The sequence below is a fragment of the Salmo salar genome, chromosome ssa19, assembly GCF_905237065.1.
Source record: "Salmo salar chromosome ssa19, Ssal_v3.1, whole genome shotgun sequence".
Taxonomy (NCBI): Eukaryota; Metazoa; Chordata; class Actinopteri; order Salmoniformes; family Salmonidae; genus Salmo; species Salmo salar.
Window position 1 is genome coordinate 43776082 of NC_059460.1, and position 20086 is coordinate 43796167.

The following is a 20086-nucleotide window of genomic DNA, read 5'->3' on the forward strand; positions in this document are numbered from 1 at the left end:
TATTGAGTTTTAGCTAAGATTCCCACTAAGATGCCAATACGATATGTCAGATCAGACCCAAAGTAGATGTCAGTCCCTCTCTGGTAGTGGAGATCCCGTCGGCTCAACCTTTATTGACTAGTTTGCAGATGGATTAGAGGTAAAAACTGCAGCAAAGATCCTTCTGAAAGCAGTATTACACAGATAACCACAACATAGATTGGCATAGGCCTGCGGGTCTTCATAGAGGTGTGTGAAGTAGAGCGGGAACATTTATAGGATTTCATTATTAAACTAATAGAATTACATGGTCAAAATGCTAACTAATATTTTTACTTGTAAAAAGTGAAATATGGAGTTCTATATGTTTCTCAGTCATATCCTTCATTGGTTATCATATTTACTGTGTGCCTGGGTTGAGGAGAGGAAGGTGTCAGTTTGCTGTAGGACATGTGAGCGTTTCCGTGGATTGCAGCCCAAACTGGTCTCCTTCCTTCCCCTTCAATGACGACAGTAATTCTCTCTGAGGACAGAACAGGAATTACAAAGGAACATGGACAAATGGAAAAGCAACGACAGTTTAAACTAAATATTTCAAGAACATAAAAGTCCTCTGTCTGCTCTCAACCTTGTCAGCATTAAAACTGGAGTGAAAGAATGATAAGTATTGTATTGTGGAATGAGACAGACACTGTGTTTTCACATGTGGAGACAGTTTGAAAGCTCTTGATTATTTTATGGAAAGCCTTGTACTTGGCCTGATTCCCTTTTCTCACAGTGGAGATACCTTCGGTCTCTATACCCGCCCGCCTGGCCTTTTTAGGTCTACCTTTTCTAGCGGACTCTCCCATCCATAGATTCCCTTTGATTGGAGCGTCATATTTTCATCTAAATGCTGATGGGTTAGGGGTGTCAAACTCATTCCACGGAGGGCCGAGTGTCTGTGGGTTTTCCCTCCTCTCTTGTACTTGATTGATGAATTAAGGTCACTAATTAGTAAGAACTCCCCACACCTGGTTGCTGTGGGCTTAATTGAAAAGAAAAAACACAAACCTGTAGACGCTAGGCCCTCCATGGAATGAGTTTGACATCCCTGGGTTAGAGGATCGGGTGCAAATTGAAAATATTTTGTATTTGTGGGGGCCGCTTTGTTTGCTGTGAGAATTGGCCTTCGCATCCACAGGAGTTCAATGAATTTCAAGAAGATCTGAAATAGGTATGAAATAGCAGAGATATTAATTCAGATGTCAGTGGTAAAGTACTGCGGTTGCCTGCGTCTGTGGCATATTTCTTATCGCAGCAAGGATGTCAAGTAAAGCTGTCTGTCAGGGTGACATACTGTATGATAGGGATAGGTGTGACCCCTGCTGAGAAAAACAAGATCACAGTTGTCGTGAGAAAAGACTTTATCCTACCTATAATTTGCGTTCCCTTTAATATATAAAATATCACTTGATTGAAGATGTACAGGCAAGGAAGCCTTCTAACCTTTCTTATAAATTGTCCAAAAACCCCACCTTCAGCTCTCACTCACAGCCCTTTCAAACCCATGCAGGTATGGATTAGTCGTATGTCAGCTGTACCATTTAACTATATAATAACATATATCATTTTTCATACACATCAACAACCAGAGCACAAATAGAGTTGTTCCAGAAGAGTGTTGCCTGTTTAAAAAAATATGGATGGTTTATTTGACCCTACTGCAACAACAATTATAATCAGTCACCATGTTGTCCAACTTCTCATATAAGTCAATGGAACACAGTCTACATCCAAATATGAACAGTGGTATATTTTTTTTATGAACAACACATTCATTCACATTCATTCTCATTCATTCACATTCATTCTTATTCATTCAGATTCATTTTCATTCATTCTCATTCACTCTCATTCATTCACATTCATTCTCGTGCATTCACATTCATTTACATTCATTCTCATTCTACAAACATAGTTATAGTATTCATTTAGCCTGTCAAATGCTTGGTTAAGTGGGTTTTCTAGTCTGAACTTATCACGAAACGGTGGTGGTTTATAACATGTTCAGAATCTACTGAAAACATTAGACAGCCTAATACAAAAGCCAACTGGTACAGACTCGTCCATAATACTGCCTCTAGAATTATAGCTTATTTACAATAATCTACGAGCTAGCCATCAGCGACCAAACTTATGAAACAACTGAACAGAAACACAAAATCTCATTAATTGATTGTGCTTTTTAAAACCACTTTTTAAAATCACTTCTTCATTTTTAGAAATGGAACACTTGTCTCAGACTGAGGCGTCAATAAAAGTGATAGTAACATCGGTTTTGATTTATAGCTATGAGTAAGATTGGAGTTACAAACGGTAGTTTATTATATTTATATATTTATATAGTTATTACAGGGCCATCCTGGTTCCATCACCTGTGGTTGTGTTGTGTCTTTCAACAACAGAAGTTGTGGAGACATTGATCGGATCAGTCCTGGCGTTTTGCCAATGCAGTAGAAGTTTATAGAATAAGAGATGTGTTGGCTGCCTGAGCCTCTCTATTCTCAAATAACCCATGTCCTCTCATATGAATCACACCCAAATTGTGGTGGACAAGGGGATCTGGTGCTTTGGGCATAACAGGAATGACAGTAGAGTAGTTTGCCAATTTCACAGCACACTACCACAGCTGACTCAGTCTTTGTGGGGTTTGTGCCTACTGAAGAACTCCAGTCTCTTACAGTACAGTACCGCTCTTGGGTCTGGTGAAGTCTGAAAATGCAAAAAGATGTGAGTCTACCTTTTGTTTGACTTAAAATCATACAATTATCATCCTGTTATACTCGTCAGTCTCTTCCCATCCCTTTCCCCCCCACACACACACTCCCCCAACACCAAGGGTCGTTGGTTTGATTCCCGATGGGGCCACCCATACATAAAAATGTATGCAGACATGACTGTAAGTCACTTTGGATAAAAGTGTCTGTTAAATGGCGTATATATAAACTAGCGATGAGATTTTAGCATTCTCTGCTGGCTCACTCCCAAGATAGCTGTTAACATGCTAGCTAGTGTTAAACAGTCACTTCAGTCTTGCTGCCTGTGCGGTAGTGCTGCTGGGGGATGTAGTGGAGCTGCTCCACAGTGTGGGTCCTTCTGGAGGCAAACTGCTGTCTCTTATTAGTCGTGTGGTTCATGGCTAATGTGTTGGAGTGCACCGCTGCTCCTGCTCCACCTGCCGCCCCTGCGTTGCTCGAGGCACTGGGATGGGAGTGCATTTTTGTCATCTTGTAGTGGTCCATGAGCGGTGTCGTGGGCATGAACACGTCCGGGTGCGAGATGGCGTGCGACATCGACTTGTCGTTATTACCCCGGAAACCACCGGACGCACGCTTCAGCGACATCATCATTTTGTCCGGCGAGATCAGAGGATCCTGGGAGTACAGGCGGTCTTGGGAGTAGAGGCGATCTTGGGTGTACAGGCGGTCTTGGGAGAAATGATGGTCTTTCGGGTACATGTGGTCTTGAGATTGTAACAGCCTGTCCTTGGAGTACATGCGGTCCTTGGAGTACAGCCGGTCCTGGGACATCAGGCGTTCCTGGGACCTCAGCCTCTCGGCAGACAGTAGCTGCTCGTCAGACAGGATACGCCCTCCTTGCCGAGTCATCCCTATCCCATGGTAGTCTGGCTGGGGGTCTCTGTTTGGGGACAGGACCCGGTCCTGGGACATGGCCCTCTGGACACGAGGAGGCCTCTGTCTTCTGGGGGCCTGCTGAGCCTGGGGCTGCTGGGGTGGGGCCTGGGACACCTGGGGCTGGGGGGGCTGGCTCTGGAGCTGCTGCTGCTGCTGCTGCTGCTGGAGGAAAGGGTGAAGATAGTCAACTGTTGATGTATTCAATGTCTTCGGACTTTTGCAACTGCGTTAAGTAAACAGCACCACTGCGTAAATAAACTGCAGCTTTATATAAATACGTACTCTATTAGCTGTTTTTGTATTTTTATTAGTAACTTATTGTATTAATCAACAGTATGATACCGTATAAACTGAATACAGTAGATTACCGTAGAATGTACCGTAAAATACTATACATTTGTTTTACAGCACATCGTAAGACCTTTCTGTAATTTCAACAGTAAAACACTGTAGAATGCACAGTGAAATATCTTAAATCTGTTTTACAGTATTAATTATGGTGCCTTGGGAAAATGGAAAAATTGGGAGCGGGGAAATAGTCTCTGTCTCATGAACATATTTTAATGCCTGCCTTGTAAGATGCTTTACTTGTTGCAACCGTAAGTGAGAATGCTGTATCCCCACAGAATACAGTAATGTACTGTAGTAATTCTACAACCCTTTTCATGAAACTTTACAGTAACTTAGTAGCCCATTGCTGCCAGTAATTTACGTGAATTCAGAATACAGTACCATCATGCATTTTTGGAGTGCCAAAAACCTTTTGAACACTAGTGGGAGCTTGGTATTGTTGTGTCTCACTCATTAACATATTTTGAAACACGTCTTGTAAGAGGCTATATTTGTTGCAACCGTTAGTTAGTGTGCTGTACCAACTGAAGTGATATGTGGTAGTGGTTCCCTAATACTTACATTTATATGGGGGACAGATCATGGTGGCAGCAAGTCTCAACCCTTTAATGGTTGAATGTTTTGTCATGTCCTTTAGCTCTGAAGTCGATTTAGAAGTCTTTGTTAAAGTGCAAGTGATATAAAACACAAAATATTAGTTGGTGTAGTGTAGTATATAATTAAACATTCACTATTAGCAATTACTGATTTTATATTAAATCCAATTCAACGATAAAGTACTGTATTGCTGGTTTGCTATATATTTACTTCAGCGTACTGTAAGTTATGGTGCATTTGGAGAAATATTGTGGGTGGAGAAAGAATCACTGGCCCATTAACTCATTTGAAGTTGTGCCTTACGTGGCTATATTTCTTGTACCCGTTAGTGAGAATGCTGTACCAATTGAACTGATATGTGGTGGTAGTTCCCTAGCAATGACATGTACAGTATATAGGGAACAGATCAGAGTGGTAGTGGGTCTTAAACCTTTTAATGGTTGAATATTTCCCATGTCCATTTGATCTGTTCTGCCCTGTAATCACATCCAGTTTGGAAGCCTTTGTTCAGGCCTCTAGAAGTGCAAGTGATATAAAACACCTAGTATTCATTAATATGCTGTAATATGCAAATTCTTACCGCCAACCTGCTTGCTCTAATCCTTTGTAATTACAGTAAAATATTGTATAAATAATTTTCTTGTGGTTTAATATTCACTTTACTGTGTTTCATTGCTCTGGCATCAAGTTAATGTGAGTATCTCAGTATTGTATTGGCACTATACAAAGATGGTCAGAGATTTATCATAAGATATCTTGTTGTAATTACAATTATTTTGAAGACCAATGTATCCCTAACTACAATAATATTGTCAGTAACGAATACAGATACATTTTATTTACTATGACTGTGATATGTTTTTCTTTATCAACCTTGGTGGAATGCACTGACTGTAAAGTTGCTAAGGACAAGGGCACCTGCTAAATGTCCAAAATGTAAAAATGAAAACTTGCAAAGAACACTGGGTAATATGCCGCTGCATGGGTAATTCCAGTAATATACTGAAAATTAGATTATTGTAACATCTTTGGTACTGTAACATGGATTAACATAAAATGTATTACCGTAGCTGTACTGTAAAATACATTACAGTAACTTACTAGCCAATTGCTGCCAGTAACTTACTGTACATTTTACAGGAAATGTTTTACAATGTAGATGCAGTACCTGTTCCTGGTTCATTTTAATGACGTGTAAGGGCAGGGTGCTTCTGGCTGCCAGGTCAGGGAGGTGACGCTTGCGGGTGTAGTAGTCGTCGACGTCTTTATCCGCTGTGGAGAGACAGCGAGACGAAAGACAGAAAATAGGTGGATTAGGAGAGAGAAAGAGGAAGGGAGAAGGTAAAGAGAGAGTAGGAGGGAAAGAGAGAAAAATGAAAAACAAAGGAGAAGAATAAAGGGTCTGAAGGTTGCTCAGAGAATAGAGGGTCTGAAGGTTGCTCAGAGAATAGAGGGTCTGAAGGTTGCTCAGAGAATAGAGGGTCTGAAGGTTGTTCAGAGAATAGAGGGTCTGAAGGTTGCTCAGAGAATAGAGGGTCTGAAGGTTGCTCAGAGAATAGAGGGTCTGAAGGTTGTTCAGAGAATAGAGGGTCTGAAGGTTGCTCAGAGAATAGGGGGTCTGAAGGTTGTTCAGAGAATAGAGGGTCTGAAGGTTGCTCAGAGAATAGAGGGTCTGAAGGTTGTTCAGAGAATAGAGGGTCTGAAGGTTGTTCAGAGAATAGAGGGTCTGAAGGTTGCTCAGAGAATAGAGGGTCTGAAGGTTGTTCAGAGAATAGAGGGTCTGAAGGTTGTTCAGAGAATAGAGGGTCTGAAGGTTGTTCAGAGAATAAAGGGTCTGAAGGTTGCTCAGAGAATAGAGGGACTGAAGGTTGTTCAGAGAATAGAGGGTCTGAAGGTTGTTCAGAGAATAGAGGGTCTGAAGGTTGTTCAGAGAATAGAGGGTCTGAAGGTTGTTCAGAGAATAGAGGGTCTGAAGGTTGTTCAGAGAATAGAGGGTCCGAAGGTTGCTCAGAGAATAGAGGGTCTGAAGGTTGCTCAGAGAATAGAGGGTCTGAAGGTTGCTCAGAGAATAGAGGAACTGAAGGTTGCTCAGAGAATAGGGGGTCTGAAGGTTGCTCAGAGAATAGAGGGTGTGAAGGTTGCTCAGAGAATAGAGGGTCTGAAGGTTGCTCAGAGAATAGAGGGACTGAAGGTTACTCAGAGAATATGGGGTCTGAAGGTTGCTCAGAGAACAGAGGGTCTGAAGGTTGCTCAGAGAATAGGGGGTCTGAAGGTTGCTCAGAGAACAGAGGGTCTGAAGGTTGCTCAGAGAAGAGGGTCTGAAGGTTGCTCAGAGAAGAGGGTCTGAAGGTTGCTCAGAGAATAGGGGGTCTGAAGGTTGCTCAGAGAACAGAGGGTCTGAAGGTTGCTCAGAGAATAGAGGGTCTGAAGGTTGCTCAGAGAATAGAGGGACTGAAGAGTCAGAGGATATTAAATGTGATGTACAACCTTTCTAGAATCCTGGCCCCATCTGTGATTCTACCAGTGTTTCTGGCTGAGGGCATGAACTTTCCAAAGGTTGTGTAAAAGTCTGTAAACAAACGGTGTCATACAGCATGCACCAGACAGAAATGTCATACACAAAGACCATTGAAACGTCGAAGGATGACATTCATGTGAAAATCATATTAAATGACAGCAAGATTTCTTAAGATGAAAATGCTGCATGTTCATATATTATCAAACAGAACATCGATAGTGGTTGTGTACAAGAACAGGTCAGGAAATACACTACATGAACAAAAGTATGTGGACACCTGCTGCTATAACTGCCTCAACTCGTCTGGGAAGGCTTTCCACTAGATGTTGGAACATTGCTGCGCAGGCCAGTCAAGTTCTTCCACATTGATCTCAACAAACCATTACTGTATGGACCTCGCTTTGTGCACAGGGGCATTGTGATGTTGAAACAGGAAAGGGCTTTCCCCAAACTGTTGCCACAAAGTTGGAAGCACAGAATCGTCTAGAATGTTATTGTAAGATAACGCGTTTCCACTGCTCAAGAGGTGCTACAACACGCTTTACAGCCGACGTTTGGCATTGCGCATGGTGATTTTAGGCTTGTGGGCGGCTGCTCGGCCATGGAAATTAATTTAATGAAGCTCCCAAGGAACAGTTATTGTGCTGACGTTGCTTCCAGAGGCAGTTTGTAACTGGGTAGTGAGTCTTGCAACCGAGGACAGACGATTTTTACGTGCTACGCACCTCAGCACAGTCCCGTTCTGTGAGCTTGTATGGCCTACCACTTCGCGGCTGAGTCGTTGTTACTCCAAGACCTTTCCACTTAACAATAACAGCACTTACAGTTCACCGGGGCAGCTCTAGCAGGGCAGAAATGTGACAAACTGACTTGTTGGAAAGGTGTCATCCTATGACAGTGTCACATTGTTGGTCACAGAGTAAGGCCATTCTATTGTAAATCTTTGTGTATGGAGATTGCATGGCTGTGTGCTTCATTTTATACACCTGTCAACAACAGTTGGGGCTGAAATAGCCGAATCAACTAATTTGAAGGGGTGTCCACATACTTCTGCATATATAGTGCATGTTCATGCCTCCAGATTGTCTTGGAAGGATGTGTGATATCACACCCTCACACCATGTATGTATTATACAGCAGACTCACTGGGAACCATGCATCAATCATTAGTCATGCGTAGAGATTCGACATAGTCACATATATATACACAAGCACGTGCGCTACACACACAGACACAAAAACACACACACACACACACACACTAAGTAAAGCTGCGGCATAAACATTTCTAAAATAGACATTTTTAAAGTTCACCCCCATAAAGACATAATGAGAGACGTCACTGGACAGTTGATGTCCTTGAAGTCCCTATTCTTTCTCACTTTGTCTTTTGAATGTTTTACTGCTAAAGTGAGATGGAGGTGAACGTTAATAACATTCATCCGTTATTTATAGATTTATGACAAAAGACGTCTCCACTTTACACAGAACCCAGAAAGAGAACACGAAGCCGTCTCAGTTACAATATGGTCACAACAACAAAAAATCTCAGGCTGATCACTACCTATACACAAACGTCAATTATGACAGGGCGCTCAAAGGGATTTAGCTAAGGTACATTACCTGATGAATAATGAAAATACATGTGTATGGGTTTTTAACTGGCATGAGAATAATCACAATGAATCGGTTAAATATCAATCTCATTAATGAAAGAGAATAAAAGTAAGACTTCATTCTGAAGCAGTTATTTTTAGATGAGAGAAAAATGTAGAAAAAGGCATGGCCAATTCAGGCTGAAAAATCTACTGAAAAAGGAATGAATAAATTACTTTTGATACGTACTGTGCGTAAAAACACTGTGTGCTGTACTTTGAATGTATACATACATTTATATTCATAAGTAGAAGCTGAGATTTTTCTTTTTCATTATATCATTAAGCCTCGGCCTTTATCCTATATGATCTTTCAGTAGAAAGACACTAGCTGACTAACAAAGAGAACTGCATGGTGCCTTTTGGATATTTGCTGCTGTAAATGATTTGCTTTGGAAGCAGATAAAGACAGCTAGACCGGCTGGCATCGGCTGAGGACAGTTTTAAGTTTCAACATAGCGGCTTTCACTGGACTGGAATATGGGCCTCGAACATAGTCGTGAGAAGTAGGGGTCCTGCAGCACTCCCTGATAAATTAAAATCAACAAAAAAAAGTATATTATATAAAACAGCTTTCCAGGATAACAACAACAACAACATTCACCATGCCAACACACATTGAGACATTTTCCCAAGAACTAACATTTCCCAAGCACTGACATTTTTTTTTTTATATAAACAACATTGATGGCCTGAATTTAACAGGCGCTGAATTTAATAGCGCTATTTAACAGGCGCTATTTTCCAACTGACAGATCAGTTGGAAAAAGTGATCGGCTACTTTCTACACACGCCACAGTCAGTGTGAACTGGAGTTCCTTGACACAACGCTGGCCAAACAAGATGTAGCGACAAACAAAATGAAGTTAAAGGGTTCTAGTCTGCCGTGAAGCGTTTATCCATGTATACGGGTTTGAGTGTAGCTACATTTTCAGATATAAGTTTCTAATTTTGTCAGAAAGTTGTTTTTATTGCAAGTTAAAACATACTGTTAGCTAGCAAACATTAGCTTGCTGGCTCGCTAGCTAACATTATGTGTATGATCTGTGTAGTAATATTATTCAAATCAGCAATTATTTGCATTTCTAGTTATAGCCTAATGTTAGCTAGCTAACATTGAACCTAGTTTGTTAGCTTTAGCTACCTGCAGATTCATACTACAGCTACAGCTATGACAATGTTTGTAATGGTAGTAGTATGAGTTGGGATCATGCCGGTTCATTATTCAGCTAGCTAGCTAGCTACCTAGCTAGCTACATGTCTAAACAAAAGACTCCACTTCGGCTGGATTATTACATGACCCATCAAATTCGCCAGGTGTGTCTGGGAGTGATTGCGGCCATCTGTTGTATTTCATGAACATGTGTACATGTCTAGACAATAGTGACCCATCCACTGTGTGTGAGGGGTGGTTATAGCAGTTCCTTCACATGACCAATAAGTTTAGACAAGTGTGTCGGGTAAGCGTCATCTAATAATGATAAAATATGAATAAAATATTTTTATCTGGACACTTTCTGTTTTTGATATGACCTCTATGCAAGTAACCACATCACTGTACCGTTTACACCTTCTGTATCCTGTGCATGTGACAAATAAACTTAGATTTTATTTGATATAGTGTGTGTTTACCACATGGCCTCACATGTGAATCCTTAAAGAGATGAGTGGGGTTAAGGCTTAAGAGGCTGTGAACGATGCTGAATGGGTGTAGACAAAGAAGAGCTCTCCAGTAGGTGTACCAAAACATTCAAGGGCCATTGTCACAAAAGTGGGGGTTACAAGTTTATCAACTTTCAAAGCAGAATTACTTTCCAATCGTTCCTCAACTGTAGTGTATGATAAACCATTGTCTAGCTCTGAGTCTCTACTTTCATCCATTGTAAAAAAACACCATTTCAAATTTTGCTACATAAGACCGAATCGAGGCGGTCGGTTACATATTTGGATCACAAGTAGACAATAACAAGAGACACCTGAGACAGGATCAGTATAATGATGGTGACCCACTCTAGAGATGGCTGATGGGATCAGTATAATGATGGTGACCCACTCTAGAGATGGCTGATGGGATCAGTATAACGATGGTGACCCACTCTAGAAATGGCTGATGGGATCAGTATAACGATGGTGACCCACTCTAGAGATGGCTGATGGGATCAGTATAACGATGGTGACCCACTCTAGAGGTGGCTGATGGGATCAGTATAATGATGGTGACTCACTCTAGAGATGGCTGATGGGATCAGTATAATGATGGTGACCCACTCTAGAGATGGCTGATGGGATCATTATAATGATGGTGACCCACTCTAGAGATGGCTGATGGGATCAGTATAATGATGGTGACCCACTCTAGAGATGGCTGATGGGATCAGTATAACGATGGTGACCCACTCTAGAGATGGCTGATGGGATCAGTATAACGATGGTGACCCACTCTAGAGATGGCTGATGGGATCGGTTGTAGACTCAGATTCTTTACTTTCTTAAACATTTCGTAAAACACCATGTGAGCTCGGTAGGTGTTTTTGATTGAATAGGTCTTTGTGTGTGTGTGTGTGTGTGTGTGTGTGTGTGTGTGTGTGTGTGTGTGTGTGTGTGTGTGTGTGTGTGTGTGTGTGTGTGTGTGTGTGTGTGTGTGTGCGTGTGTGCGTGCGTGCATGCGTGCGTGTGTGTGTGCGCTGTATGTTGACAGAATAAAAATTCCCTACAGGAGTTTTAGTAGCACCGACTTTGAGTTGTAGCCTGCACCAGAGATTCATATCCCTCCCTTTGTTCCCGTGCCAACAGTGAAGTATAGGACAGCCATGATGCGATTACACAAGCCTTAAGGAATATTTGCATTACACTTCTGGAATATGATGACATGAGACCTCATTCGGCTGCAGAAGCCAGCGTAGGACACCGAATCAATACAGAGCGGCTGCTAGAGCTTAATGCGGTTAAATTCTCTAAAAGAAATGGTGGCTGATGCTATTGCTGCTTCTCTCTAGATAAATCTTTAAGGGGAGACGGTGAGCGTGTGGTGTATATGGTTTTCAAGAAGCAGTGACTTGTCGGACGTTACGGAGGAGAGTGGATGACATGTAATTTTGTTTTTTCTGTGGCCTCTCATTCAGACACTGTTTATGCCTTCAAGAGTCAGGGCTTTCTGGAAAGGTAGTGAACGCTGGTGCACTTCTAATGAATATTATGACCCTTTCAGGAGAAAGTATCCTATCATTTCATCTTTAGGGGCATATGGTATAATCCCTCATGAACGTTTGCCAGTCGAGAAACGAGCCGAGTAACGAATGCAGTTTTAACATGCCAGAGCAGGCCGTAACTTATGCAGTATAATTTTTAACATGCAGGACATTAAAAAGAGGCAGTGGCAGCTCTGTCAGCATTACTGCTAATGGTGAACTGTGCTGTGGTCGGGACCTACTCAGTCTCTTGAGGGAGGAGTATCTGTTGAGGTCGGCCTTGACGGCGGCCTCGTAGGTGGGCGGTAGGTGGGACAGGCTCTGGAAGGAGCGCGAGGAGGACAGGTCGTACGGCTCCGTCTGTGAGGTCAGGATGCCACTCATCCTAGTGTTCTCTGGGGAGACACAGCAAAACAAACAAGAGGGAAAATGTTTTCCTAAAAAAATATACGGCGTCAGACCAAAGGCAACGATGGTAGAGCACGCCTGCTGAGGAAGGGTGGAGGGAAGTACGAGAGGGAGGGGAGGTGGTCATCTGACAGGAACTTGTTTAGGGAGCGTTTGGTAGAGTCTGGGAGGTGGGGGGGTGAGGTGAAAGTAGGAGATGGGCTAGGGGATGTGGGTTAAGAGGCACTCTGGGAGCATTTGACACTTTCTGGTACAGTAGGTAAAGGGTGTGACAGGGGAGGTGACAACGGCCCCAAAACAACACCAGACCAAACAACAGATGTCTGCTTCACAGTGACCCTGACTGTGACAGTTTGTGTGCTGTCATTTGAGGAGTGGTGGGGAGTGGAATGGGGAGAAGGCTAGGACAGGGCAGCGACACGCTTGTCTGACTGATGTAATGTGATGCCAGAGACAGAGAGATGGGAAAACTGGGACTGTGGACCTTTCTCTTCATCTTTTTCTATCTTCACCCTTTTTTTCTCAAACTCCCCTTTCTTCAGTTTCTCTCTCTTTCTCTCTCTCCCACTTCTCTCTCTCCTTCTCTCTCCTAGCTTCTGCTCTCTCCCCCTCTCTGACCCCTCTATCTATCCCTCCCTCTCTTTTCTCTCCATCCCTCCCTGTCTCTGTCTCTCTCTCTCTCCCCTGTGGGCTATGAGTCTGTCATGCAGAGCAGCAGAGAAGTGGGCAGCAGGGTGCAGCTCATGTCCAGGCTCCAGTGGCCAGATAAAGTGAGGGTGGAGAGAGGGATGAGAAAAAAAGAGGAGAGGGAGAGAGAATGAGAAGATATAGAGGGAAGGAGAGAAGGGGGTGGTGGGTAGGAGGAGAGAGGGAAGGAGGGAAAGCAAAAAGAGAGAGAAATAGTCAAGAGGGTGGAATAAAGAGAGATGAAGAGAGCGAGAGAGAGCGAGAGAGAGAGAGAGAGAGAGAGAGAGAGAGAGAGAGAGAGAGAGAGAGCGAGAGAGAGGCATAAAAAGGCCAGATGGGAGGAGTTTTGGGAGGGCAACGCTGTCCATACTCTCTCAACACAGGGAAAATAGACAATGTGACATGCTGTTAGCTACCTCCAGAATCAGAAACACACTGCTGAATCACCAGGCACATTACGACTACACCACACACTAGGTGGACTGGGGAAGGTAGAACGGCTGAAGGGTGGGCGAGTGTGAGGAAGGGTGTGTTTGAATGGAAGGGTGTGTTTGAATGCGAGGGCAATTATGTTGATTTATGTGTGAATAAGACTATGTGTGTATAAGTGCGTGTGTGTGTGTGACTTACCACGTCTCAATGATCGGTGAGCTACCCCACCCAAGTGAAAAACAGACAGTTCAGAAACATGTTGATGGTGTGAAACAGCATTCTAACCAAACCCAGCCAACACACTCCCCACCAACACAAACCCAGCCAACACACACCTAGCCAACACACACCCAGCCAACACACACCCCACCAACACCCAGCCAACACACTCCCCACCAACACAAACCCAGCCAACACACAACTAGCCAACACACACCCAGCCAACACACACCCCACCAACACCCAGCCAACACACTCCCCGCCAACACAAACCCAGCCAATACACACCTAGCCAACACACACCCAGCCAACACACTCCTCATTCATTACCATAAGTCCAGGAATAAACTAATGATTTCTATAATTTGAATGTATTTGGAACAGACCAATTATCTAATGTGCCTTTAAATAGTTATAATGCACCTTATGAATGAATACGTTTTTTTTATCCCCTCTTTGATTGACAGAAAGCCAGTGGTTGCTTTACACATGGAGAACAGCACAGGTTGCCTTGTATCTAAGCAACACAGCACATTGGTACAACAAGCCCTTTTTATGTGGCTTGTGATTGAAGTGTGTGCGTTTGATGTGTTTTGACGGAATGGATTTCTATTGTTTCGCATAGATTTCATAGGGATTTCTTCATGGATCACTCCTCTGATTTAGCAGTGTGTAAATGAACACACATTGAATTGTCACACACGAGGAGATGTGTTGAGACTACAGAATCTCCTTAAAACCCAGCGGAAGTCCTAGAGGGGAGAGGCTTCCACGCAGGGTTGAGCTGACACTGAACATCAGAATACAAGCCAAAGAGGCCAATCCAATGTTAAACAAATACAAAGGCAGTGGATTATCTCTCCTTTTCGTTCTTCTTTGTCCTCTTCTCACCCTTTGTCCTTGTGAAACCAGCTTCCTTATATCCCTCCATCAGCCCATAAACCCGGCTCTTGTGAATGAATAGAGACAATTGGTAGCAGAAAATCCCTAAATTCCATTTGTAATGAAACCGTGGCTGATATCCTCAGCGAGAGCAGAAGGTTAGAATAGAATCTTATAATGACAAGGTCAATCATCTCAGGAGGAACGTGTTTCTGTGGTAGAACCATATAGCCGAGATGCCCTGACCTTAACAGGATGCTAGCTTGATGTCCAGCCAATCGTATTTCCCTTTAGTAGGTGATAGACAGAGGCTTGGCCGAGGTTAAATGGCTTTTCATTCGCTCTGTTCAAAGGAATACATGGTCATTGTTATGAAATGTAACACTTCTATGATTCTATTGTTAATGAAAAAAATATAGATATAAGAGAATGGATGTGGAGAGATCGATGAGCAGGCTGGTATCATTAGTAGCATACTGTACAGTATATTAGTGTAAAAGAGTGTTTTAAAGTTAATTCCCAAAACCGGGGCTTCATTTTTCAGGAGAATGGCCATTCGTCTTTGTACAGATAACTCGGTGGATCTGTTTTCAATATCCACACTGAGTAACGTACTGGGCATGAATTCTCTGTAGTAGCCTATCCTGCAGTGGATACTGTAACATAACCCTGTGTCTGGATGCAGTGCTGTTAGCCATCCTTACCATTATGGGTGCGTGTTGGGCTACCTAGAACCATATGGTTGTAGTTGTGCTGGTGGGTACCTGTGAAAACAGCAATGGAGACGATCACTCAACGTGATAAACATATCAGATATTGTATCTGATCAAATGTAATGACATGGTTTAATACAAGGGGAGATCTAGTGGCGGCATCATTAAAGGGATACAAGGGGAGATCTAGTGGCGGCATCATTAAAGGGTTGGTTCACCCTAAAATGAACATTTGTCAGATGTTTCCATACCTCAAAAGTGGTCTTTAAATTAAATCAAGCTTAGTCCATTTTCAATGCTATCTGTTATGTTGATCCAGACTTATGAATTTAGGCTTCAACCCCAAATGAATAAGAAAGATTAGCACCATGAAAGACCACTTTTTTGGGGGGTAATAAAAAACAACTGACAAACGTATATATTCAGATGTAGAGAATCCCTTTAACGCCCTCTATCCAAGGTAATGGATAGAATGATTGACAGAAGATAGAGACAAAAACAGTAATGAGATAAAAAGAGAGGAAGAATGAAGAATGGGGAAGGATGAAGAGGTGGAGACTCCTGAGTCCCGTCGTAATCTAGCCGTTACCCTGTAAAACAATATTCACACACACACACACTGACATGTAATATTCACATACACACTGACATGGGAGATGAATGCCCTTGTTCTTTAAAACAAATTGCATTATCTGAAAAAAAAGCGTCCGTAATAAAATAATCATGTATCTGAACATTAACAGAATCCCATTTAAATTTGACAATTTTTTGGTGATTTTCTAAACCTTGGAAGGTGATTGTGAAGGTGATTGTACTTGGTGACCATGTGACCCCTTTAATGAGTCAGGTGATGAAAGGCTGCTATTCTGAGCCCTCTCTCTGTATGTGTGTGTGTGTGTGTGTGTGTGTGTGTGTGTGTGTGTGTGTGTGTGTGTGTGTGTGTGTGTGTGTGTGTGTGTGTGTGTGTGTGTGTGTGTGTGTGTGTGTGTGTGTGTGTGTGTGTGCGCGCGCGCGCGCGTGTGTGATCAGTTTGTTACAGCAGTAAAATAAAAAATGCAGCAACAAGAAAAGTGAAAATTATTATGTGGATTATAATTAATGGACATTTTAGAAGGGGTTGATACAAAGTGGAAATAACAAACTTTATAAACCTTTTTAAAACTCAAATACACTACAAGTTTGCATGTCCTGCAGTACAGGCAAATGATTAGCAACAAAAGAGTGATCAAATTAAGATCATACATCTGTATGAGCGTATTTTATTTCTATAAAGTATAGCTTGACAGTTGACATCAGAGTTTGGTTTCTGGAGAGAGATAATGTTTGCGAAAAAGTCACAGACGTGAGGGCAGGGTTTTCTGAATATATGAATGTGCTTAATGTTCTTGCATATTATCAAACACAGAAACAGATGCCAGGCATGATTTCTACTGTAATGATATTGTTCTCTAGCTGTAAAACCAAAACACTTTCCAGTCACTCTTTGTAGTTAATCCACACACAGGACTGACACCCCAATCACACCTTTAACTTCAGGCTTGGCCCCACACTGTCAGTGCCCAGAGAGAGAAAGCTTTGAGACCTTCATAGAGAAATAGATAGAGACAGTACTGTAGAGAGCCCCATAGACAGACAGAGAGGAGTCCTGCTGAGCTGAGAGCCCCTGCACTGGTAGTTCATTGATCCCACTGTAATCAGGTGACCAATTAGCTGTGTTGGAGAGAGACAACACATGAGCACACACACACACACACACACACACACACACACACACACACACACACACACACACACGCACACACAGAGGCTGGTTATCAGGCTTAAACACCCAGTGCTCTGTAAACCGTTTCGGGCCTGTGGTGCAAACTCCTCTCTGTCGGAGCTCCAGAAATGGGTTTGTTATTGACCAGGGGAGAGGAGGAGGAGGAGGAGGAGGAGGAGGAGGAGGGCAGGGTGGGAAGTGATGGATGTATTGACATAAGATCCCTATCGTTGGTGTAGAGTGAGTGAGAGTGGAGGCTATATGATCTAGTTACTGACTGAACATAGTTTGATAGGGGTTAGGTTAACCTGACGTAGCTGGATATGGGATAGGTTAACCTGACATAGCTGGATAGGGGTTAGGTTAACCTGACGTAGCTGGATATGGGATAGGTTAACCTGACATAGCTGGATAGGGGTTAGGTTAACCTGACGTAGCTGGATAAGGGATAGGTTAACCTGACGTAGCTGGATAGGGGTTAGGTTAACCTGACGTAGCTGGATAGGGGATAGGTTAACCTGACATAGCTGGATAGGGGTTAGGTTAACCTGACGTAGATGGATAGGGGATAGGTTAACCTGACGTAGCTGGAGTAAAATAAACGCCTAAAACTAGGCGCCCTATATACTGTTCTTGACGAGAGGAAAATATCTGTCGGGGGAGGTTCTCTTCTGCACTGTTCAACCAATCCAGTAAATTTGGAGGAGGAGTTAAGATGGAGAGTTGCTTTGATGACGTCCAAAAGCTGAAGTCGTGTCGTAGGCTCTCTTTCCATTCCCCCTGAAAACCACAACATCTGGTTGTTGGGGACTCGGCAGAGGCTAAGTCAATTTAAAGACGCCTCCATCTTAGCTGTATCAGTTAATGGTTCTGCCAGCTAAATCTGATAAGGAGAGAAGGAGATAAGTATTGGAACTGAACATGCAATTACACTGTAGATTGATTATTCCTGATTGACACTAACACAGCTTGAAAGGTTTACCAGGTCTACAATCTAAACAGCTTGAATGGTTTACCAGGTCTACAATCTAAACAGCTTGAAAGGTTAACCAGGTCTACAATCTAAACAGCTTGAAATGTTTACCAGGTCTCCAATCTAAACAGCTTGAAATGTTTACCAGGTCTCCAATCTAAACAGTTTGACAGGTTTACCAGGTCTCCAATCTAAACAGCTTGAATGGTTTACCAGGTCTACAATCTAAACAGCTTGAATGGTTTACCTGGTCTCCAATCTAAACAGCTTGAAAGGTTTACCAGGTCTCCAATCTAAACAGCTTGACAGGTTTACCAGGTCTCCAATCTAAACAGCTTGACAGGTTTACCAGGTCTCCAATCTAAACAGCTTGAATGGTTTACCAGGTCTACAATCTAAACAGCTTGAATGGTTTACCTGGTCTCCAATCTAAACAGCTTGAAAGGTTTACCAGGTCTCCAATCTAAACAGCTTGACAGGTTTACCAGGTCTCCAATCTAAACAGCTTGAATGGTTTACCAGGTCTCCAATCTAAACAGCTAAAGGTTTACCAGGTCTCCAATCTAAACAGCTTGAAAGGTTTACCAGGTCTCCAATCTAAATAGCTAAAGGTTTACCAGGTCTACAATCTAAATAGCTAAAGGTTTACCAGGTCTCCAATATAAATAGCTAAAGGTTTACCAGGTCTCCAATCTAAATAGCTAAAGGTTTACCAGGTCTACAATCTAAATAGCTAAAGGTTTACCAGGTCTACAATCTAAATAGCTAAAGGTTTACCAGGTCTCCAATCTAAATAGCTAAAATTAGTATTTTGTTTGTCTGTATCTTGATGACTCAGCTGTTTTTCTGTTAAATCCCAGTCATGTTTTAGGCATTCCAAACAAAAGAAGATGATAAACCCAGCTTTATGCTGGTTTATGTGGTTGCGAGAGGTATTTGACATAATCTCTTTTCTTGTAAACACAGATTGCATCATATTAATCTGCAGTATTTCCACACCTGATCCATCCTGGGATACAGCGCCTCTGTGAGCCTGCATACTAACATCCAGATGGCCTAACAATGACTCACTATCCTGACGTTTCTATAGCAGAACTTATCCTATCACACAGAACCATGTAGTGATGATAAAATGGTTGGTAACGCCAGTGTCGATGACAAGTGGTAAATTGACTTTAACACTAATGCTAAATATAATTAGTGCATAAACACCTGGTAATGCATTGACCACCATTAAATATCTTCTCAACCTGAGTACCTTGTTAAAGCTCGGGACTTAAAAATCCTTCTAAACTTCCTGTGAATGTTAATATTAAAGACATTCCATGAGAACGCTCCATCCGTTAGTAATCAGGGCAGGAGAGAGGAGGTGTGGGGGCTGTTGAGGGGCCGGGGGGTACCCATAGGAGGGAGGGGTGGTGCAGGAGGTGTGGGGGCTTTTGAGGGGGCGGGGGGGTACCCATAAGAGGGAGGGGGGGTGCAGGAGGTGTGGGGGCTTTTGAGGGGCCGGGGGGGTACCAATAGGGGGGAGGGGGGGTAGCAGGAGTTGTGGGGGATGTTGAGGGGCCGGGGGGTGGGGGGGGGGTACCCATAGGGGGAGGGGGGTGCAGGAGGTGTGGGGGCTGTTGATGGCCTTTGGAGGGAGGCAAGGGGTGTCAGACAAGGGGTCTCTCTATCCCATTGGCTCTGTTGACATCCGAATACTGCCAACACCTATCCCCTTTCTTTCTCCCTGCACCTGTCCACTCATCCCTAACTTTTTCACCTTGTCGCACCACAGGCCTGACAGACAATGTGGTCTTGGCATTTAACAACTGACAAAGAGTGTTACCATTTAATCACTAAATGTTAACTGCCATAAAATCCCAGCTTCACTCAGTATGGTAGCTGAGGAAACTTTACTTTACTCCTGGATGGAACATCCAGTTTCTGCCTTCTGCTTATCCCAACAGCTTATATCTGACCCAATTGTGGCACTAGTGATAATGGTTAGGAAGTTAAATCTAATGCTAACCCAGATGAACTGGCAGAAGACTATGCCAGCT

General features: G+C 42.9%; 1 protein-coding gene across 5 annotated transcripts in view; it reads right to left on the reverse strand.

Moving 5' to 3' along the window:
• Positions 1-1642: 1642 nt before the first annotated feature.
• Positions 1643-20086, reverse strand: part of LOC106578860 (protein shisa-6) — a 133716-nt gene continuing 115272 nt past the window's right edge. Inside the window, exons 5-9 of one of the 5 annotated variants that reach the window (XM_045702358.1) lie at positions 15298-15357; positions 13691-13711; positions 12208-12360; positions 5773-5876; positions 1643-3815 (exon numbers count right to left, since the gene is read on the reverse strand). In XM_045702358.1, coding sequence (XP_045558314.1) covers positions 3036-3815; positions 5773-5876; positions 12208-12360; positions 13691-13711; positions 15298-15357 — 1118 coding nt within the window. In that variant the 3' untranslated portion in view covers positions 1643-3035. Of the gene's footprint in view, positions 3819-5772; positions 5877-12207; positions 12361-13690; positions 13712-15297; positions 15358-20086 lie in introns of all 5 variants that reach the window. The other 4 variants (XM_014158089.2, XM_014158090.2, XM_014158093.2 and 1 more) reach the window with 4 other exon arrangements.